The sequence below is a fragment of the Trachinotus anak genome, unplaced genomic scaffold (assembly GCF_046630095.1).
Source record: "Trachinotus anak isolate AG129_WGS33_773 ecotype Australia unplaced genomic scaffold, CSIRO_AGI_Tana_v1 ptg000008l, whole genome shotgun sequence".
Classification (NCBI taxonomy): domain Eukaryota; kingdom Metazoa; phylum Chordata; class Actinopteri; order Carangiformes; family Carangidae; genus Trachinotus; species Trachinotus anak.
In genome coordinates this window covers 22,119,218-22,138,675 of record NW_027273859.1, presented here as the reverse complement: position 1 = coordinate 22,138,675, position 19,458 = coordinate 22,119,218, and the positions used below count along the sequence as shown (strand labels likewise).

General features: G+C 41.9%; 1 protein-coding gene across 3 annotated transcripts in view; it reads left to right on the top strand.

Annotated features, from left to right (window-relative positions):
• The window catches only part of cltcl1 (clathrin, heavy chain-like 1), a 28,269-nt gene extending 9,097 nt beyond the window's left edge, over positions 1–19,172 (top strand). Inside the window, exons 3-32 of one of the 3 annotated variants that reach the window (XM_071483518.1) lie at positions 736–1,004; positions 1,666–1,827; positions 2,031–2,144; positions 2,235–2,408; positions 2,953–3,150; positions 3,469–3,669; positions 3,793–3,945; positions 4,277–4,399; positions 4,877–5,014; positions 5,117–5,281; positions 5,472–5,652; positions 5,821–5,984; positions 6,079–6,204; positions 6,324–6,466; positions 7,530–7,764; positions 7,855–7,977; positions 8,073–8,218; positions 8,308–8,491; positions 8,909–9,101; positions 9,190–9,347; positions 9,432–9,596; positions 10,164–10,439; positions 11,410–11,559; positions 11,646–11,777; positions 11,898–12,008; positions 12,419–12,589; positions 12,883–13,104; positions 13,517–13,537; positions 16,507–16,582; positions 17,428–19,172. In XM_071483518.1, the coding sequence (XP_071339619.1) occupies positions 736–1,004; positions 1,666–1,827; positions 2,031–2,144; positions 2,235–2,408; positions 2,953–3,150; positions 3,469–3,669; positions 3,793–3,945; positions 4,277–4,399; positions 4,877–5,014; positions 5,117–5,281; positions 5,472–5,652; positions 5,821–5,984; positions 6,079–6,204; positions 6,324–6,466; positions 7,530–7,764; positions 7,855–7,977; positions 8,073–8,218; positions 8,308–8,491; positions 8,909–9,101; positions 9,190–9,347; positions 9,432–9,596; positions 10,164–10,439; positions 11,410–11,559; positions 11,646–11,777; positions 11,898–12,008; positions 12,419–12,589; positions 12,883–13,104; positions 13,517–13,537; positions 16,507–16,582; positions 17,428–17,633 (4,880 nt within the window). In that variant the 3' untranslated portion in view covers positions 17,634–19,172. Of the gene's footprint in view, positions 1–735; positions 1,005–1,665; positions 1,828–2,030; positions 2,145–2,234; positions 2,409–2,952; positions 3,151–3,468; positions 3,670–3,792; positions 3,946–4,276; positions 4,400–4,876; positions 5,015–5,116; positions 5,282–5,471; positions 5,653–5,820; positions 5,985–6,078; positions 6,205–6,323; positions 6,467–7,529; positions 7,765–7,854; positions 7,978–8,072; positions 8,219–8,307; positions 8,492–8,908; positions 9,102–9,189; positions 9,348–9,431; positions 9,597–10,163; positions 10,440–11,409; positions 11,560–11,645; positions 11,778–11,897; positions 12,009–12,418; positions 12,590–12,882; positions 13,105–13,516; positions 13,544–16,506; positions 16,583–17,427 lie in introns of all 3 variants that reach the window. The other 2 variants (XM_071483517.1, XM_071483519.1) reach the window with 2 other exon arrangements.
• The last annotated feature ends 286 nt before the right edge of the window (positions 19,173–19,458 follow it).

Genomic DNA, 19,458 nt, shown 5'->3' with positions numbered 1-19,458 from the left:
TTAATGGTATTGTATTCAGGTGGTGGCAGACATTTCAGGCAAAAATTAAACCAAAAATATGTATGTGGCTAGATACCACATATAGGTGAGTGAAGCTTATTCCGTTTAGGCTGAAGGGGCTGGGTAATGAAAATTCAGAGACACTACACTAAATTTCAGGAAATCAGTAACAGACTGAAATTTGCTCCATTTTTCATGTTTGGTCAAATCTTTGCTCACTGAGTTTTAAGGGTGGCCAATGAGGCAGGCACTACAAGAACAACCACTAGGTCCATATATTCCCCTTTTTTTCCCTCTTTATTTTGAAGACACAAACATCAAACATAACAGTCCCTCATCTCAAAAATCAACAAATTCATTTACATGTCAGTTAAAATGTTGATAAAAATTTTTGTTTGTTTAATACATGAAAAATTACTAGAAAAAATAGCCTGTTATAAGAAGTTAAGCACATGTAAAAAAAACATTACGTAAGACAAATTTTAGTAGCTGTAGTTGTTATAGCATGTGATACAGATTGGAGATACATTGGTATTTTGAAACCAGTGTAAAATCAGATATGATTCATCTATTATTATTGAGGTGAGTCTGTGAAATGATCATGATTTTGATGTGAGGATTTATCACCTAGCTCAGCTCTCTTTGCCTGCCTCACCCTCTGGGCTCAGTTATCACCTTCTTGCTGCCTGTCTGTCTCACTTCCCCCCTACTTTGTGTTTCTTCACCTCCCCTCAGCTGCCAAGACACTGCAGATCTTCAACATTGAGATGAAGAGTAAGATGAAGGCTCACACCATGACAGAGGAGGTCATGTTCTGGAAGTGGATATCGGTAAATACCGTTGCCCTGGTGACGGATACAGCCGTCTATCACTGGAGCATGGAGGGGGATTCCCAACCGACCAAAGTATTCGATCGGCACGCCAGTCTGGCAGGATGTCAGATCATTAACTACAGAACTGACGAACAACAGAAGTGGCTGCTGCTGATAGGGATCTCTGCACAGGTATGAACACACATATGGACATGTTTACTCATGCCTTGTACAGTAGAAGTTCACACGAAAGAAATTGATTTATAACTCTCCGTCTCATCCCTTATCTACAAAACATCCTCACCTTATCAGAGAGCACATCTCTCGCTCTCTCTCTCTATCCATTTTGCCCTTCTCCTCACACTAGCGTTGCATTTTCACCCCCAAAAATAGAGGCTGAAAAGATACTTTGCAGAGTGGATAGATGCAGAAATGCCAGCCTCGCTTTTTAATGCCTGTCTTTTTGGAAAGTGATGATTCAAGCCTGTTCAGTCAGGGTTGGTGACTGTGTGGCAGAAGCCAACTTTCTGTCTCCTCTGACTTTCTCTGTGTATGTCAGCGTAGCCGATCACACAATGCAGGTGTGTCTGTCTTAATTTTGTCAGATCTCGTCAGCATTATATAGTGGTTTGAACAACATGCAGGACCAGTGTTCACCTGGTTAACAACTAGTAGCCTATATTGAAACATGACGGAAAGAACTGATTTTCAGAGTAACTAGGGCTATATTCATGAACCCACTTGAACCTATAATCATCTTTAATCTTGGACCATTTGATTCATATGGTGGTGTTACTGACCTAATGGATCAATCATTTCTTTTATGGGTGTTGTTTGTGTCTTTGTTGTGCAGCAAAACCGGGTGGTTGGGGCGATGCAGCTGTATTCTGTCGACAGGAAAGTGTCCCAGCCCATCGAGGGCCATGCTGCTGCCTTTGGGGAGTTCAAAGTGGAGGGAAATGCCAAACCCTCCACCCTCTTCTGCTTTGCTGTGCGCTCGCAGGCTGGGGGAAAGGTGAGGGCCTTGGGATTGTACACAAGGATTTCACTCATGATGCTATCACGGTGTATTTAGTCTAGCCTCTGAACAAAGACCTCTGAATGGCACAAAAAGACTGTGTTTTGTGCGGCATAATGTGCACACACCACCCTTATGTGTTTCACTGTGGCTGTTTACCTACAGTGATCATTTCTTTATGTGGACTTTCTTTTCTCCAGTTGCACATCATTGAAGTTGGTCAGCCGGCTACAGGAAACCAGCCATTTGCTAAGAAAGCAGTGGATGTGTTCTTCCCTCCAGAGGCCCAGACAGACTTTCCTGTAGCTATGCAGGTGAGGAAAGACCCTTACTACTCCTTAGTTCTGGATGAACTAAGAGTGACAGCTGCACACTTTAATTCTCTCTCTGATCTTTCTCCTCAGATTGGTAGTAAGCATGGTGTAATATACTTGATCACCAAGTACGGTTACATTCACCTGTACGACCTGGAGTCTGGAGTGTGTATCTACATGAACCGAATCAGTGCAGAGACAATCTTTGTAACTGCCCCTCATGAAGCCACCTCGGGAATTATTGGGGTCAACAAGAAGGGACAGGTGAGAAACTAGCAGTAAAGGTAAAGCAATAGGTAGTTATTTAATTTTACAGGCACAATAACAGGTCTGCTTGGGATGTTCAAGATAAATGTTTCAAAGTCCCATATTCTATAAAGTGAGATTTTTCTATGTCTATTTTGATTATAAAGCATGTTGTTTTTAATACTGTGAAAGTATCTAAACACTCAGTCCAGGGAGTGAATGCACACAAACTGTACTCAGAGACCGAGCCTTAAAACAAGCCACCAGGACTTCTGTACCCTTGTGATGTCACAATGAAGCAGTCATTCAGCCATGCCCCTAAGCCCAGCCCATTCAGACCCACCATTCAGCCTTGCAGGATTTGGTTTTTACCTGAAATATGCTATATTTTTATTGGATCACTCAGAGTCTCTCTTCTGATTGGCTCACCGACCTCTTGTTGTTAGAGCTTCAGTGTGAAGCCTGAGAGAGGAGATGTAAAACTACATTGAGATGGTTTTTGTTCTCTTGTTTTCATGGCTGCTTTACTATCACAGTATTTACATGTTGCTTTTCTTTCTAGGTCTTGTCAGTGTGTGTTGAAGAGGAAAACATTGTCAACTATGCCACTAACGTCCTGCAGAACCCTGATCTAGCCTTGAGGATGGCTGTCAGGTCAAACCTTGCTGGGGCTGAGGAGCTTTTTGCCAGGAAGTTCAACACTCTGTTTGCCCAGGGAAGTTATTCAGAGGCTGCAAAGGTTGCTGCATCAGCACCCAAGGTATGCCTGTTTCTACTGTTACATTGTAGTGTTTGCAAATCCTAATACGAACCAGGTGCATTGGTGAGAAGTCAAACATAATTCAGGGGAAAGGTACTTGCAATAATTTTTACAGTTGCACTTAAAGTCAGTGCTCCATTTGTATTTTTCAACTGATAATTCACAAACTATACCAGTTGCATCCAATATGATTTAGTGGGTGTAACAAAAAGAATGCAAAAAAGTTCAAGGATGCAGTAAATATTCTCTATATGTTTGCTACAATACATATAAAGTCCTCGTGCAAGTTTCATTCTTCACCATCTTCCCTCCCCTCAGGGTATCCTGCGGACGGCAGAGACCATCCGTAAGTTTCAGAGTGTCCCTGCCCAGCCGGGTCAGGCCTCTCCACTGTTGCAGTACTTTGGTATTCTGCTGGACCAGGGCCAGCTGAACAAGTTTGAGTCTCTGGAGCTGTGCAGGCCCGTCCTGCAGCAGGGCCGCAAGCAACTCCTGGAGAAATGGCTGAAGGAGGACAAGGTAGGGCTGGAGGATTAGAACAACAAGACAACTTTCATATATTGCGCTTATTTACCATGTAGCATCATCTACACAGTGATCATTAAGTCACAGTTGGTAATTGAGATTATGTATGTGTTGTAGCTGGAGTGCTCAGAGGAGCTGGGAGACCTGGTGAAGGCCTCTGACCCCACACTCGCTCTTAGTGTGTACCTCAGAGCTAACGTCCCCAACAAGGTCATCCAGTGTTTTGCTGAGACTGGCCAGTTCCAGAAGATAGTGCTGTACGCTAAAAAGGTAATCAGGGAAACTCGCGTCCACTTTTCCATTTGCCTTATTTAATTATGCATGGAAAATGGATACACATTTATCCATTGCATGTATAATGAAAACCCCACACAATATTGTTTGGTCAGTGGAAGAGTCTTCCACTTCTTAAAAGTGACACACATATAATATTAGTTTGGGAACATCAGTGAAATGGGTGATGTGGTAGATTATTGTATTATTGTTGTTTATTGTAAATGTGTCATAGTAGGAGGATAATAGTAGGTGTCTAGATATTTTTTTTATGAATTCATTATTACTGAACTGAGAATTGCATTTTTGTCCATCTCTACTTTTGTAGGTGGGCTACACCCCAGACTGGGTGTTTTTATTGAGAAATGTGATGCGGGTCAATCCAGACCAGGGACTGCAGTTTGCCCAGATGCTGGTCCAGGATGAGGAGCCGCTGGCCAACATCAACCAGGTAACGCACACAGCGGCAGTACCACCTCACTCACCAGAGACATACAATATTGCCCAGTGCACGTTTATCCTCACACATGCACGCTAACACACAAAGAGCCCAGTGTGGGAGCCTCCATCCGTGTTATTCCAGATGTGCCAGCTATGCCTGGAATTCATTGAGTCAGTGACCCCCCTCCTCCTAGTAAAGCCACATCATCACTCTGCTCAGTCCAAGTCTTAGATCGAGAACCTGATGACTTGATGCTTCTCTATGCCGCTTTTCATTTGTGGCCTCCACAGATGTTGTTAAATATGAAAAGCAGAAACATCTGGCTACTGGGCTTGTTGTGCTTGATAGTGTGTGACTCTAATAATATGTTGCATGCTAACTGAAGTCATGGCTCACAGATGGTAGGAAATCAAGCATCTAACGTTTTCCATAACTGTATTCCTTTTTTCATTCCTCTTTTTTTTTTTTTCTCGTGCCCTTTGGTAGATTGTAGATGTATTCATGGAGGGCAGCCTGATCCAGCAGTGCACCTCCTTCTTATTGGATGCTCTAAAGAACAACCGCCCAGCCGAAGGACACTTACAGACACGTCTGCTGGAGATGAACCTCATACATGCCCCCCAGGTAAACATTCGGGCTTACTCTCCTGATTACAAAAAGCAACCTCACCTTTGATGATATTAAAAAAAAGATTTGTGTGTTCACGTGTGTATGCCCTCTTTTTAGGTAGCAGATGCGATCCTCGGGAACCAGATGTTCACACACTATGACCGTGCCCATGTGGCTCAGCTGTGTGAGAAGGCCGGTCTGCTGCAGAGAGCTCTTGAACACTACACTGACCTGTATGATATCAAACGAGCCGTGGTGCACACACATCTGCTCAACCCTGAGGTATGCCTGTAGAAATGCGGTCACGCTTGTGAGTACCACTCTCCTGGGAGCAGCCACTTTTTACTCTTTTCTTTTTTGATGATGTGTGAAAACGTCTGAGCCCACTTCTCTTTTCCTCCTCCCTGCTCAGCCTGCTGTCTCACTTTCTCCTCATCTCCTTTTTTTTTTCTTATTCTGACTCTGATTTTAGTGGCTGGTGAACTTCTTCGGCTCTTTATCGGTAGAGGACTCCTTGGAGTGTTTAAGGGCCATGCTATCAGCTAACATCAGACAGAACCTGCAGCTGTGCGTCCAGGTAGCGTCTAAGTATCACGAGCAGCTGGGAACTCAGGCGTTAGTGGAGCTCTTTGAATCCTTCAAGAGTTATGAGGGTAGGTGTCACACACACGGGCAGGGGTGGCATGCACATCTGGGTCATGTTGGGTTAAAGTGAGAGAATGCGTTAAATTTGTGATTTTTCTCATTTTTGTGCAGGTTGTAAGTGGAAATAATTGGAGCTGACTGTTGTGCTCTTTCTCCTGCTGCCTTCTCTATTCAAGGATTGTTTTACTTCCTTGGGTCGATTGTGAATTTCAGCCAGGAGCCTGATGTCCACTTCAAGTACATCCAGGCTGCCTGTAAGACAGGCCAGATCAAAGAGGTGGAGAGAATCTGTAGAGAGAGCAACTGTTACGACCCAGAGAGGGTTAAAAACTTCCTCAAGGTAATGAATGAATGAATGAATGAATGAATGAGTGAACTCATTCTAATATACTGTGTTACATCACAAAGAAACCTCATGTTTCTTCTTTTTGTAGGAGGCGAAACTAACAGACCAGCTTCCTCTCATCATTGTGTGTGATCGCTTTGACTTCGTCCACGATCTGGTGCTTTACCTCTACCGCAACAATCTACAGAAATACATTGAAATCTACGTGCAGAAGGTAAGAGCAAGACTGCTGCTGAGATTTCACACACAGCTGATCTCTACCTAATCCAAGTCTCTCTTTATCTAAGCTGCGTGTTGCCAGTTTTATCAGGAATGTGTTGCACTTGTTCTCAGGTGAACCCCAGTCGTTTACCAGTGGTAATAGGTGGGCTGTTGGACGTGGACTGTGCTGAGGATGTCATCAAGAACCTGATCATGGTGGTCAGAGGGCAGTTTTCCACTGATGAGCTGGTGGAGGAGGTAGAGAAGAGAAACAGGTAAGATTAAATGATGCAAGCTGCCACTATTTCTCCTCCATCTTGCATAATTGCTTCTGCATGGCTCATTGCCTGCAACATCTGATTAATGCTACAGTAACTTGCACAGGTATCATTCGTGTCTCTGAAAGTATCTAACAGGTTTTTCATTGAGTGTGTTTTTATTAAACAGCTGTCAGTGAAGAGGCAGACAGAAAATACAGTGAGAGAGAGAAGGAGCATGACATGCAACACACGTACCAGGCAACATTTGAACTATGGATAATGTGGTTATGTGGCATGTGCTGTAACCATTCGGCTACTAAAGCGCTCCTAATTGAACCCTTAAAAAATGTAACTGGATGCTGCAGAGAAACAGGCTCTGCTTACACTGTGAGACATTTGTTGTCTGCTTGAACCACTTCAGACCGCACGTCTTTCCGCTAACGACAGAATGGGCCAGTTAAAAGAACGAGTGCGGATCCTCAGAAACGAAACATTTTATTTTAAGTTTAAACACCATCTTCTCGTTCTCAATGATGCCTTAAAAGATCAGTAGAAATAAAGTTAGAAATTAAAAAAATTATAATGCCCACAGTGTCTATAAATCACAAGCAGAAGTGACTGAAATATGCAAATAAATAAACACCACGAAAAATGTAGGCTCCTGTCGTGATGTTTGTCTTTTACGCTGTGTATGATTGGAAGTTTATGCATTTCGGATGCTGAGGTAAGTATTTTCCTTTTAGCATGCGAGGTGCTTTGAATGTTGATTCTCTCTTGGCTTTTCCCACTGTTTTCATGAATGCTTCATTCATGCCAGACAGATTAGCTGTTCCTCATCTAATGGAGCTATTTTTAGTAGAAACCCTCTCTGTTTCCATCCTGTATCAAAAAATGTGAATGTGAGAAAGTGTTAACCAAAGTAGTCTGGGTTTAGCATGAATTACGACACAGCTGAATGCGCAACGCTGCCATCTAGTGTTTGGAAACATCAACCTAGAAATACATTAACAGAAAGTTCAAGGCACCATAATACATGCAAGTTCAAATACAACCACTGTGATTTCCATTATCTTCTCAGATTAAAGCTTCTGTTGCCATGGCTGGAGTCCCGCATCCATGAAGGTTGCGAGGAGCCGGCCACTCACAACGCTCTCGCCAAGATCTACATTGACAGCAACAACACACCCGAGCGTTTCCTGAAGGAGAATCCGTTCTACGACAGCGCTGTGGTGGGAAAATACTGCGAGAAGAGAGACCCCCACCTGGCCTGTGTGGCTTATGAGAGGGGGCAGTGTGACCTGGAGCTCATCAAAGTGTGTAGATCAGATTGTATAGCGTCCACGTAATCATTCACACATTTCTAATATTGATAAACCTTTAATCGCTTTGTCTTTTCTTCTCAGGTTTGCAATGAAAACTCTTTATTCAAGAGTGAGGCTCGTTATCTGGTACGACGGAAAGATCCAGAGCTTTGGGCGAACGTGTTAGAAGAAAACAACCCCTTCAGAAGACAACTCATTGACCAGGTGGGGCTTTTCTCCAGCTCCCCACCTGAAGTGATGCAGACTGTGTTATTTTTCTGTGTTTATTTTTGTTTTCTCTTCATTTTATCTCCTTTCAGGTGGTGCAGACGGCACTGTCAGAGACCCAGGACCCGGAGGAGGTGTCCGTCACAGTCAAGGCCTTCATGACTGCAGACCTGCCCAACGAGCTGATTGAGCTGCTGGAGAAGATTGTACTTGATAACTCTGTCTTCAGTGAACACAGGTACAAGCGGGCTTCCAGCTTGTCAGGCATCAAAACAATTTAAACACAATACCTGTTATATTTTTAATAAGACCACCGTGTTTTCCCAGAAACCTCCAGAACCTGCTGATTCTGACGGCGATCAAGGCAGACCGCACTCGTGTGATGGAGTACATCAACAGGCTAGACAACTACGATGCTCCAGACATTGCTAATATTGCCATCAGCAATGAGCTCTATGAAGAAGCTTTTGCCATCTTTAAGAAGTTTGATGTCAACACCTCAGCCATACAGGTGAAATAAATGTGTGTGTGTGTATACATATATATACATACAGCTTGAACTGATACAGTCACTTTAAGAACGAGTTCCAGGTACTTCACTATTTAGTATCGGCTTGTGTGAGCTGAGTTATGACCAGAGTACCTTTTTTATTTTTACATTATGATGTATGACATGAATGTGAAAAGTTATAACAATATGTGTATCAATTATGTTTATGATTTTTCTCATTTTTGTACTAGTTGTATTTTTTATCAGTGTTAATCTTGGTATCTAAAACAGACAAATTCATTTGCCTGGGCTGTTTATGTGTATTGAGAATCTGAACCGGCAATTGATTTTGCATGTTAGTGAATCTCTTAATTATTGTTCAGAAACTCTGTTTCTGTTTTATCTGACTCTAACCCTCTCCTGTCCTCATATGTGTAGGTATTGATAGAGCACATAGGGAACTTGGATCGTGCCTATGAGTTTGCTGAGCGCTGCAATGAGCCTGCAGTGTGGAGCCAGTTAGCCAGAGCTCAGCTGCACAGAGACCTGGTCAAGGAGGCTATTGACTCGTACATTAAAGCCGTTGACCCGTCGGCGTACATGGAGGTGGTCAATGCAGCCAGCAAGAACAGTAAGCCTTTGCTTTGCTGCATAACTCTGCTACACCCCGGCAGTGATTGATCTGAGCGGATGTGTAAGGTAGTGTTTGTATTTTGCAGATAACTGGGAAGACTTGGTTAAATTCCTTCAGATGGCTCGAAAGAAAGCGAGAGAGTCGTACGTGGAGACAGAGCTGATCTTTGCTTTAGCTAAGACGAACCGTCTGGCTGAGCTGGAAGAGTTTGTCAGTGGGCCCAACAATGCTCACATACAGCAGGTAGGAACAACGTCACAGCTGTCGCATTCTTTCTTCCAGGCTGATCAACTGCACATGCACCTGCTAACTCCTCTTTTTCTCCAGGTGGGCGACAGATGTTATGAGGAGGGTATGTACGAAGCAGCCAAGCTCCTGTACAACAACGTGTCCAACTTCGCTCGCCTCGCATCGACACTAGTCCATCTTGGAGAGTACCAGGCAGCTGTGGACAGCGCCAGGAAAGCCAACAGCACACGGACATGGAAGGAGGTAACTGGCACACAAATTCATCTTTTATCAGTCTAAAAGTCTAAAAAGCTGAAACATGGCACTTGATATTCTAAGATACACACCTAATACTGTGTTGGGTAGTCAGATATGAGCACATCAACATTTTAAAAGAGACAGCACTATTATTTTGCTAGCATGCTCGAGGAACTACTTGGTGCCAGACACCCCTGCATGTATTTTTAACGCTTACATGGACAAACCTGCAATCATAAAACCGACGTTTCTGCTACATCTCCCATGTTGTCTAATCAGCTTTTCAACTTTGTTGAGATGATGTATTGAAGTTATATTCAAAATTTTACTAGTAGATTTATGAGAGTGTGGACAGAAAACTTTGGTCTCATATTTCTATTTTTTCAAAAAAAATAATACAGAAAAATAATTCCTCTATAGCCTTATTCATGGAATACCAGAACAATCTCTCTACCAAAGTAAAAGTATCTTACATATTTTTATTTTGTAATCTGATTGGTAAACATTGGTTTACTCGACCTATTTTATTGTTTCCTCTTGGTTACTTTTCCCTCTTTTCCCTCCGATCATCAGGTGTGTTTTGCGTGTGTGGATGGCGAGGAGTTTCGGCTGGCGCAGATCTGTGGCCTTCACATAGTGATACACGCCGACGAGCTGGAGGACCTGATCAGCTACTACCAGGATCGCGGGTACTTTGAGGAACTCATTGCTCTGCTGGAGGCCGCGTTGGGTCTGGAGCGGGCTCACATGGGCATGTTCACCGAGCTCGCCATCCTCTACTCAAAGTTTAAACCTCAGAAGATGAGGGAGCACCTGGAGCTGTTCTGGTCTAGAGTCAACATCCCAAAGGTAGAGTGTGTCTGTACTTGAGTGTGTGTGTATTTCAAAGCAGTTCTTTCTGTTGTAATAAATTAAAGAGATCATCATAAACAAGGAGGCTGCTTGTGTGCCATTAATGTCTTTAATTTATTACTCTGCAAAGATTTCGGCTTCACATCATCACCCTAAAAGGAAAGTAATGCTGTGCACAGAAAGTTCCTTGAGTTGTTTTTGTCTTCAGTGCACTGCACTGAAATATTACTGTTCTCTTGTGAGAGTCACAGCTTCAATTCTGTTCTGTCTTTTCATGTTTTCACATTAAATAAAGGATTAGAAATTCCTCTACCAGGTTAAGATGGTAGTCTGCTTTAGTTTGTTCCCCTTAGCTTGATGACAAGAATATCTTGTCATCATGGTGAAATAAAGGCTGTTGGCTCTGTCTTGAAAGCTCCTAAAGTCCTTGAAGGGTTGCAGAGAAGTCTTTAAAAATATTTGTGGCCTTGAAACTGCTTGGCCTGGGTCATTATTCTCTTGCTTGTTGGAATTTTTTCTATTGATGAATTAACAAGTCACATCCTGAAAAAAACCCAAAGAAACCTATTGTTACCAATATAGGAGGGTTGAAAAGTGAATTGGACTGACATAATTTCTTGATGTGGCAATGTCATGAGTAAAAAAACTGAAGGTTTGGCAGCCTCTAATGTCTTTCCAGAGTTCTTTTCACCTCCATTAAAAAAAAAAAATTGTTCTGCCATTTCCTGTTGATTAGTTAGAGCTAGCCTGCTCTTTTTCTGTCTCTGGGAAACAAAGGTTTTCTTCTTGTGAATAGGCCGCATAATTAAATTACCTTGAAAAAGAGGCCTCTGATGTCCCTCTTTTACTAATGTCATGTTTTATCCCAAATATAGCGAATGCCTGTTCATAAATTTCAGCAAACAAAATGCTCTAAGTCAAAGTAACCTTGAATATTGTTTTGCGTTTTCTGCATTTTGCCTCCCAGGTCCTTCGTGCAGCAGAGCAGTCTCACTTATGGGCAGAGCTGGTTTTCCTTTACGATAAATACGAGGAGTACGACAACGCTGTGATCACAATGATGTCTCATCCAACAGATGCATGGAAAGAGGGGCTGTTCAAGGACATCATTGCTAAGGTAAATATTAGTGTTTGAGGCTAAGCTGCTTATTATCCTTTTCAAACTTTGAATTATGTTTACATTCACTCTTTTTTTTTCCTCAGGTTGCCAATGTGGAGTTGTACTATAAATCTCTTTCCTTCTACCTGGAATACAAACCCCTCCTACTGAACGACCTGCTGACTATTCTGTCTCCGCGGTTGGACCACAGCCGAGCTGTCACCTTTTTCAGCAAGGTAACCAACAGTCAGGACAACTTTTACAGATTATGCCCTCTCTATTTTTTTCTTCACAGACTGTGCACAGTGCAAGACATTTTTGCCATGACATGACACGGGTTGTTTCTGCTTGACCAGGTGAACCAGCTGAAGTTGGTGAAGCCTTACCTGAGATCTGTCCAGAATCACAACAACAAGTCCGTCAACGAAGCTCTCAACAACCTGCTGACAGAAGAGGAAGACTACCAGGTCTCTCAGCCGTTCTGTTACCACTGTTGATAATAGAAAGTAGACAAAGTAATGCAAACGCTTGGTGAAAGGGGACTTCAACGTTCCCTGTAACTGGTTTGTTGGAGCTTGTGATTGCTGTTCCTTATTCATGGTACAAGTTATCCGTTTTGCATTAAGCATGTCTTAAAGGTTTTCAAGTGTGTTTTGTCAATTTCAATTTAATTTATTTTTTTTTTTACATCAGAGTTAAATCCTTTCTCAACAAGTTTTGAAAATATTTTCTCACCAACATGTTCTAGATGACATTAGAGGAGCACATTTCAAATTTCTGTGCCCACTGGGTGGCACTGCAGTCACAGTTAACTGGCTCCCTTTTCTTGCTTTTTGGTATGTGATGTAATATTTCCCATTACGTGTGTTATACACAGGGCCTGAGAGCATCCATCGATGCCTATGACAACTTTGATACCATCGGCCTGGCTCAGAGGTTAGAGAAACACGAACTGATTGAGTTTAGACGTATCGCTGCGTACCTGTACAAGGGCAACAACCGCTGGAGACAGAGTGTAGAGCTCTGCAAGAAGGACAAACTCTACAAGGTAAAAAAAATTCACAGATTATTTGAAAAAAGAAGAAGGGGTGATTAGACATCTGAAATACAGGTTCCTAACATTTGCCAAGTTCCTCCATGTCCCCACAGATGACACTGTTTGTTTAGACTTTAGACACAGCAGCTATTTTTGGAGGTAGACAAATGAACCACCTGACATCAAGCAAAGATCAATAAAATCGTGTCAGTTAGCTATTTCCTCACAACAATGTTAGCTCAAACTTTTATGTTTCCCATAATGACTCAGCTAAATATGCCGTCTTTGCTGCTCGTCTTTCCCAGGATGCCATGCTGTACGCTGCAGAGTCAAAGGATGCTGAGCTGGCGGAGACTCTGCTCCAGTGGTTCCTGGAGGAGGGCAGGAAGGAGTGCTTTGCTGCCTGCCTGTTCGCCTCCTATGACCTGCTGCACCCTGACGTGGTGCTGGAGCTGGCCTGGAGGCACAACATCATGGACTTTGCCATGCCGTACTTCATCCAGGTCATGAGAGAGTACCTCACAAAGGTTAGCACCGCACTGTAGAGAGCAATTTTCATCAGTTATCATTCATTTTCAGTTTCTCCTTTAATGTAAAAGTAGGTTTGATTATTGTGTATTTTTTTTTTCAAGTTCTGCAATTTTTACCGTGCACTAAAGTTGGTTTATTTTTCTTAGATTGTTTAATTTCCTGTAGAAACCTGTCCTGACAAGTGAGAGGTGGAGAATAGTCTGTAGAGGTATTGAAAAATAGGTCATACTGATCATCTTAGCGAATGCAGATATGATGATGAGACAAGAAGGCAGTGAAAGGCTTTCTTAAGTAATGGTGGTTATGTATATTTACCAGTGAACTCCCTGTGGTCATCATGATTTCCTAAAATGCTGACCTGTAGACATGTGAGGTCACGTGAGGTCATCTCTTTGGGTTCTTTTCCAGGTTGATGAGTTTGCAGCGAAGGTGACGGTCTCTGGCCCTCTTTTTATTTCTCTTCTGTGTTCTGTCTGTTTTTTTGTTGTAACTGATCTCTTAGGTTTCTGATGTAGGAACCTAGCATGGACTGTAGACTGAGTACAGCCTAACCAGCTCCGGTCCTGGAGAGTTGTAGTAGAGTGTGCAGGCTTTTGTTCCGCTTCAACACCAACACAACATTTTTAATACATTCTGAGTTCCCCACATCCTCTGGAAGCAGTTTCTAAATTATCCTCCTGGGCAACCTCACTGTCTCACTGGTATGGATAATGAATTTCCATTTTCAAATAAAGGCTTTTGGCAGCCTGGCCAAAACAAATTCATGAATATACGACAAAAGTAAATGGAGAGTTTTTTCAGTGCAAACATAAAAAACAACAGGTTAAATGTGGAAATAGTACAGTGAGCTTTGTGTTTACATTAGGGACATGTGTGGGAATTAATGTGCCACTGTAATGGTTTAAGAACCGCTATATATAAGAATATATCAGCTAACAATGGAAAAATACAATTAGCTGCTACTTTTGGGTTAATAATGCAACAGTAGGGGCAGATGCTGATGTGAGATTAAAATCATTCATCATTTGCACTAGTTTTGTAGGTTATAGTGTATTTTCTACAGACCTTTAACTTTCTGGCATTTTATGATCAAGGGTTGAGCAAATCTTCATTTTCACTGAATCCAGCAGATATAATATGTTCTAAATGTGGAGAGCCCCTAACTGTTCATGCTGTGTTGGTGGCTGGAGCCAAAGCCTGTGCACCATCTTGTTCCTCAGGACCAGGATTAGCCTTGTCCTGGCCTAACAGATCCCTCTCACCCTCTAACTCCTCTGTCCTGGGGCTGCATCTAGAGTTCTTTGGTGTTTTAAAAATCTTAACAATTTCAGTTGTGCTGATGCAAAATCATGAGATTGATATTATGGTACAGTATAGTGTAACCTAAGAAAAACAGTAGTATTTTCACCTGGCTAAGGCAGGTGAGCAGAGCAGGCCACTCTAGACTTGTTGGATACATCCCCATGTTTCTAACTCCAGTTTAACAAGTTTTAGTTGCGGATGTTCAGCTGTTAGATCAGTGCATGGGCTACAAACACTAACTTCAGAGATGTTGGAGTCCTCCTTTTTCCAGTCTCTCGGGAAATTGTTTATTTCAGCTAATCAGACAGCTTATAAGCTTTGTTCCCTAAATAATTGGTCAAACTAGTGGCAGCCATTCAGGAAGTGAAATACCAACTCCTTTTTACTTCAGACTAGTTGAGCACATATGAGGAGAAGGCAATAAAATCTGACTGATATTTCCATTGGATGCAACCGGTATTTTAAATATGCATTTCACATCATATAAATAATGTTTAATATTTTCACTCTTTTGCCCAAACTTTTTTATGAATTTCTTTTTTAATTCTCACTTGACAGAAATTGCACAGTATTTAATTTCTACATTAATTGAGCTGAGCCGTTGTTTTAATTGATCTCCACTTACATCAGAAACCTTCTGCGTTCAGCTTTCTCCACAGTTGAAGCACACTGCCTGATTATTTCTTTGCACTTAGTGATGAGGAAAATTGGCACAATCAACTCACTGCGCAAATGCTAAGAGCTTGGCAGGGATGAGCTTAACCTGTGAGCTTCTGATTTGTAGCTTGATTTAAAATTTTATTTTATTTTCTGAAGTCTAGCAGAATGAAATACACATGGAAGTCTGCCAGGAAGGCTTGCTTACAGCCATGAATGGGATGCATGTGGAAGCTGTGATTGTCAGTTATTAATATTAGACTGTTAACTGTGAATGGCTGGAAATGTAGCATCAGCACATAGGCATGTACAGCTTTTCCTTTACTTAATACACAGTGTTATAGTTCTTTAACCTTCAATCCCACTATGATTCTACTTTTAAAGAGTCAGTTCACACAAATCACAAAAAAAAGGAAAACATTTTCTCACAGTGGTATCTAGCCATGATTTGGTTTTGTTGTTGTTGAGTTGCTGAGTGTATAAGATATCTGCCACTGCCCTGCCCCATCACTGTTAATCAGCTTTTACTTCTGGTGTTTAGAATTAGAACAGGGCCTCTCCAAATAAAATGCCCTTGTTATCCTGTAATTTTTGATTTATCACAGATTAGCAACACTTTTCACTGGAAACTAGTTTCTATGATATGTAAAAAATGATGACAACTGCCGACAATGAGGTCTGTGATAATAAGCACAGACATTGTGTCTGAAAAGGGACGTTGCTTTTGAGTTTTTTAACTTTTCAGTGCTTTGAGCAGCCTGAAGGATTTTTTTTCCACTGTATTGGAGACTCAGAAGTCACTCACTGCATGGTTAGAAACCACCAGAGGTTATGTGGTCATTTTGGGGTTTTTTTGTGATTTGAGTTAACACACCCTTTAATTTTTGACTTAACATTTGTACTGGAAGCTGTTCTAGAAATTCTCACCAAACCTGCATGGCATCTTCTCTTGGGTAACCTTAGCTGCACTGTGGAGTACTGTTTGTAGTTTTGTCAATAAGAAGTGGGTACGATAAATTAGCTGGGTTAACGAGTTATATTTTTAAGAATCTATATGTTTTATATTAAATTTTTAAAAAATTAATGTAGTCTTACAATTGAGGCATCAGAGTTTATGGTCTGATGTGCCTCAAATAAGAAATTGTCATATAAATAAAACTGGCAGATCACTGCTATCATTACATTGTAGGTGTCCAGAGAAACTCTTTTATTTATGTTTTCTTCTTTATTGACAGCAGACATAATTTTAAATCCATATTACCAGGACACATTTGAAATCTCAAAATCTAATCTTCTAACACTCCGCAAAGCTGAGTACACAGTGAGTTAACAAGGTTTCTGCAGGACGCCTACAATGTATGAAATCAGACTTTGTTTTATTCTGTGCGGCGCGTGAGTGAGCTACATCTGACCCATCCTCTTTTATTTGTTGGCCTCAGGTGGACAAGCTGGAGGACGCAGAAAGCCAAAGGAAAACTGAGGAGGAGGTGACGGAGCCTCAGCCGATGGTGTTTGGTAGGTGCACAGGCAGCAAGTCACCCTGAACCCTAACCCTGAATGGGAGAAAATTGCCTCCCACTGTTTTTGTGTATGTTCAGACAAAGATGTGTGACTGAGAACTAAATAAAGAATCCCACACCCTCTAATAATGTTTAACTGGGTAAAATGAACATGAAGGTTTAAGGACTGAAATGTAAATAATAAAGTTAATACAACTGACAGACAGTGTGTTTAAAAGTTTAAAATGTTTTTCTACTTTCCATTTTCCACCCCGGAAGAAAATAACATCATTTTTAGTTTGTTTTGTTTTCATGCTGCATGACCCTTTAGTGAGAAAAAGCGTGTTAAACGCACGTTATAATATTACAAACAATGCCTAGTTTGTCCAGAACAAACTGGGACCCTTGTGTTTTTCAGACTCTGCATTACTTAATGTGTCCTTTAATAGGTGCTTTTGCACTGTACTAATTGTCTTCATTAAAACAGATTTTGGCAAAACATCAGGAAAAATTTGGGCTCTGCTGCTCAGAATGAGACATTTTTAAATACATCAGTTTGTGACATCTCTTTTGTTCTGGCTTGCTTTTCACGTTTGTATTAATTATAGTAAAACTGGTTAGAGACTCTGGACTTTGGGGTGATCGGTTGGTTTAAAATCTGGTTAGATGTCATTGGTGGTTGCAGGCCCTCTCAGTTTAATTATATTGTATTTAGCCTAGTAATTTATATAAAAAAAATTTAAAAAAAATATTGCAATTAGAGTAAATTTAAGTTAGTAGCAGATTCACATTGTCTGCAGTTTAATAATAATATGTAGCATGTAACCCTGTGCGTTTGCTTGTGTTTGTTTGTGTGATCAGGCCAGCAGCTGATGTTGACTGCCTCTCCTGCTCCAGTGGCTCCCCAGCCAGCGTACTCGGGCTATGGCTACCCTGCCACCACAGCGGGCTACCCTGCTCAGGCAGCTGCTGCTGCTGCTGCTGCTGCTGCCGCCGCTGCCGCCGCCGCCACCGCCGCCGCTGCCACCGGCTACCCTGCTCAGCCCGCTTACGGCTTCAACATGTAGAGGCCTGACCTCGCCTCGTCCACCCCACCTCCCCTCTCTCCCCTACACACACTCACACACCTTAGACCTGAACCACGCTGAACCGTGCTGCTCTGGGTCTCAACTGGCCAACTGACGACGCGGAGGCCCCACCCGAAACTTAAGTGGGCCTTCCTTTCCCAATGAGACTCCACCCGAGTTCACTGAAACTGCAATAGAAACCCTTCATCTCTACTTTCTCCACACACACTTGAGAAGGACCGCATCAAGGCTGTTGGACCCTCCCCTCCTCCCTCTCTTTTCCACTAGGACGATATAACTGCATCACTGATCTACACCGCATGAAGTCACCTCTCAGCTCCTAGAGGAATTAACATACCGAAGATAACATTAGTGACACCAAACCACTCTGTCCTGTTGCTGTTCCATGTAGACTTTACTAACCATAGAGCAGCATTTCCCCTTTGTTTTTATTTTCTTTTTTTCCTATAGATTCAGCACTGATGAGGAAGAGACTTTGTTAATGAGGAGTGGAGGGGCATATATATATATGTGTGTGTGTGTGTGTGTGTGTCTCTCCCCCTCCCTCTTAAAGCACTGCTACGGCCTTACACACTTTGAGGAGGTGGCAAAAAAAAAAACAGGCTCATTTGTTCATGTTTAATTTCACAACTGTCTCATGCTCTGATTAGTCGAGACAGTTACTGTGCAATAGTTTTGTTTGTCCTTTCACAACAGGTACAAAGTGTTTGCTGTATATGGACTAAGAACACTTGTTTATGAGGTTACAGTACTGTCTGTGTGTGTCTGTCTGTGTGTGTGTGTGTGTGTGTGTGTGTGTGTGTGTGTGTGTGTGTGTGTAGCCTCTAAAGCCTTTGAGGGATACATTACCAAACCAAGAAACACTCAATGAAATTCCCACTCCCTTGCAGCATTGAACCTTTTGCTGGGTCAGAGTGGTTGATCTCATCAGTTTGACTTTTTGGACACTGATACCAGACTTCTGGAGTTTCACAATGAATGTGACAAAAAGAAAGAAAGTAAGAAAGAAAGGTGAAATAATAATAATAATAATAATAAAAAAAAAAATGCTATATGCTGTAGTCTGTGCATGTGCTGCCAAACTATAATGCTGCAACCAGGAGCACAATTGTCATGTTACACTCAAGTATATCAAATATTACTAATGTTGTGTCAAAAACCTACGTGATGTTCGATGAAACTTTCTCACCCGACTAACGGAACACGGTGATGAAGCTCCAGCAGACTTGATGAAAACGCAGGGGAACATTAGCTCACATCCTGGTGCCAGTTGTTTCCAGAAAAATAATCATTATTGTACTGAAAACAGTGTATAATTTAAGATATATTGAAATACCTAACTAATCAAAGAAGTCAAATATTATGGAAAACCGTATGTATTGTCTATAGTGTGTTGTTGTAGTCTTAAAAAAAAAAAAAAAAAAAAAGCATAATGATTTTTGTAAGAAAAGGACAAAATGTAAAAACAGCAGGTGAATAAATGGCCGAGTCTTGGGGTAAGGCTGCGCAAAGCGGTGACGGGTTGGCTGGTTGTGTTGATTGTGTACTTCCTGTGCGATACGCTGGAGCTGTCTCCACCACAGTGTTATCTTCAAATCGTCAGAGCGGAACTCAAAACAAAAAAAAACAAAACTGAGCTGCACAAGAAGCGCTGCCTTTATCTGCACAAGTCATGCATCCAGAAAGAGGAATAAAGTTTTCACACCGTGTTGTCTGCATGCATCTCTTTCCGCTCCCGTTCAGCAGAAGCACATGCTCACTGGTGGGCTCGGCCGGCTTTTTCTGTGTATGTTGCGCGGGTTGG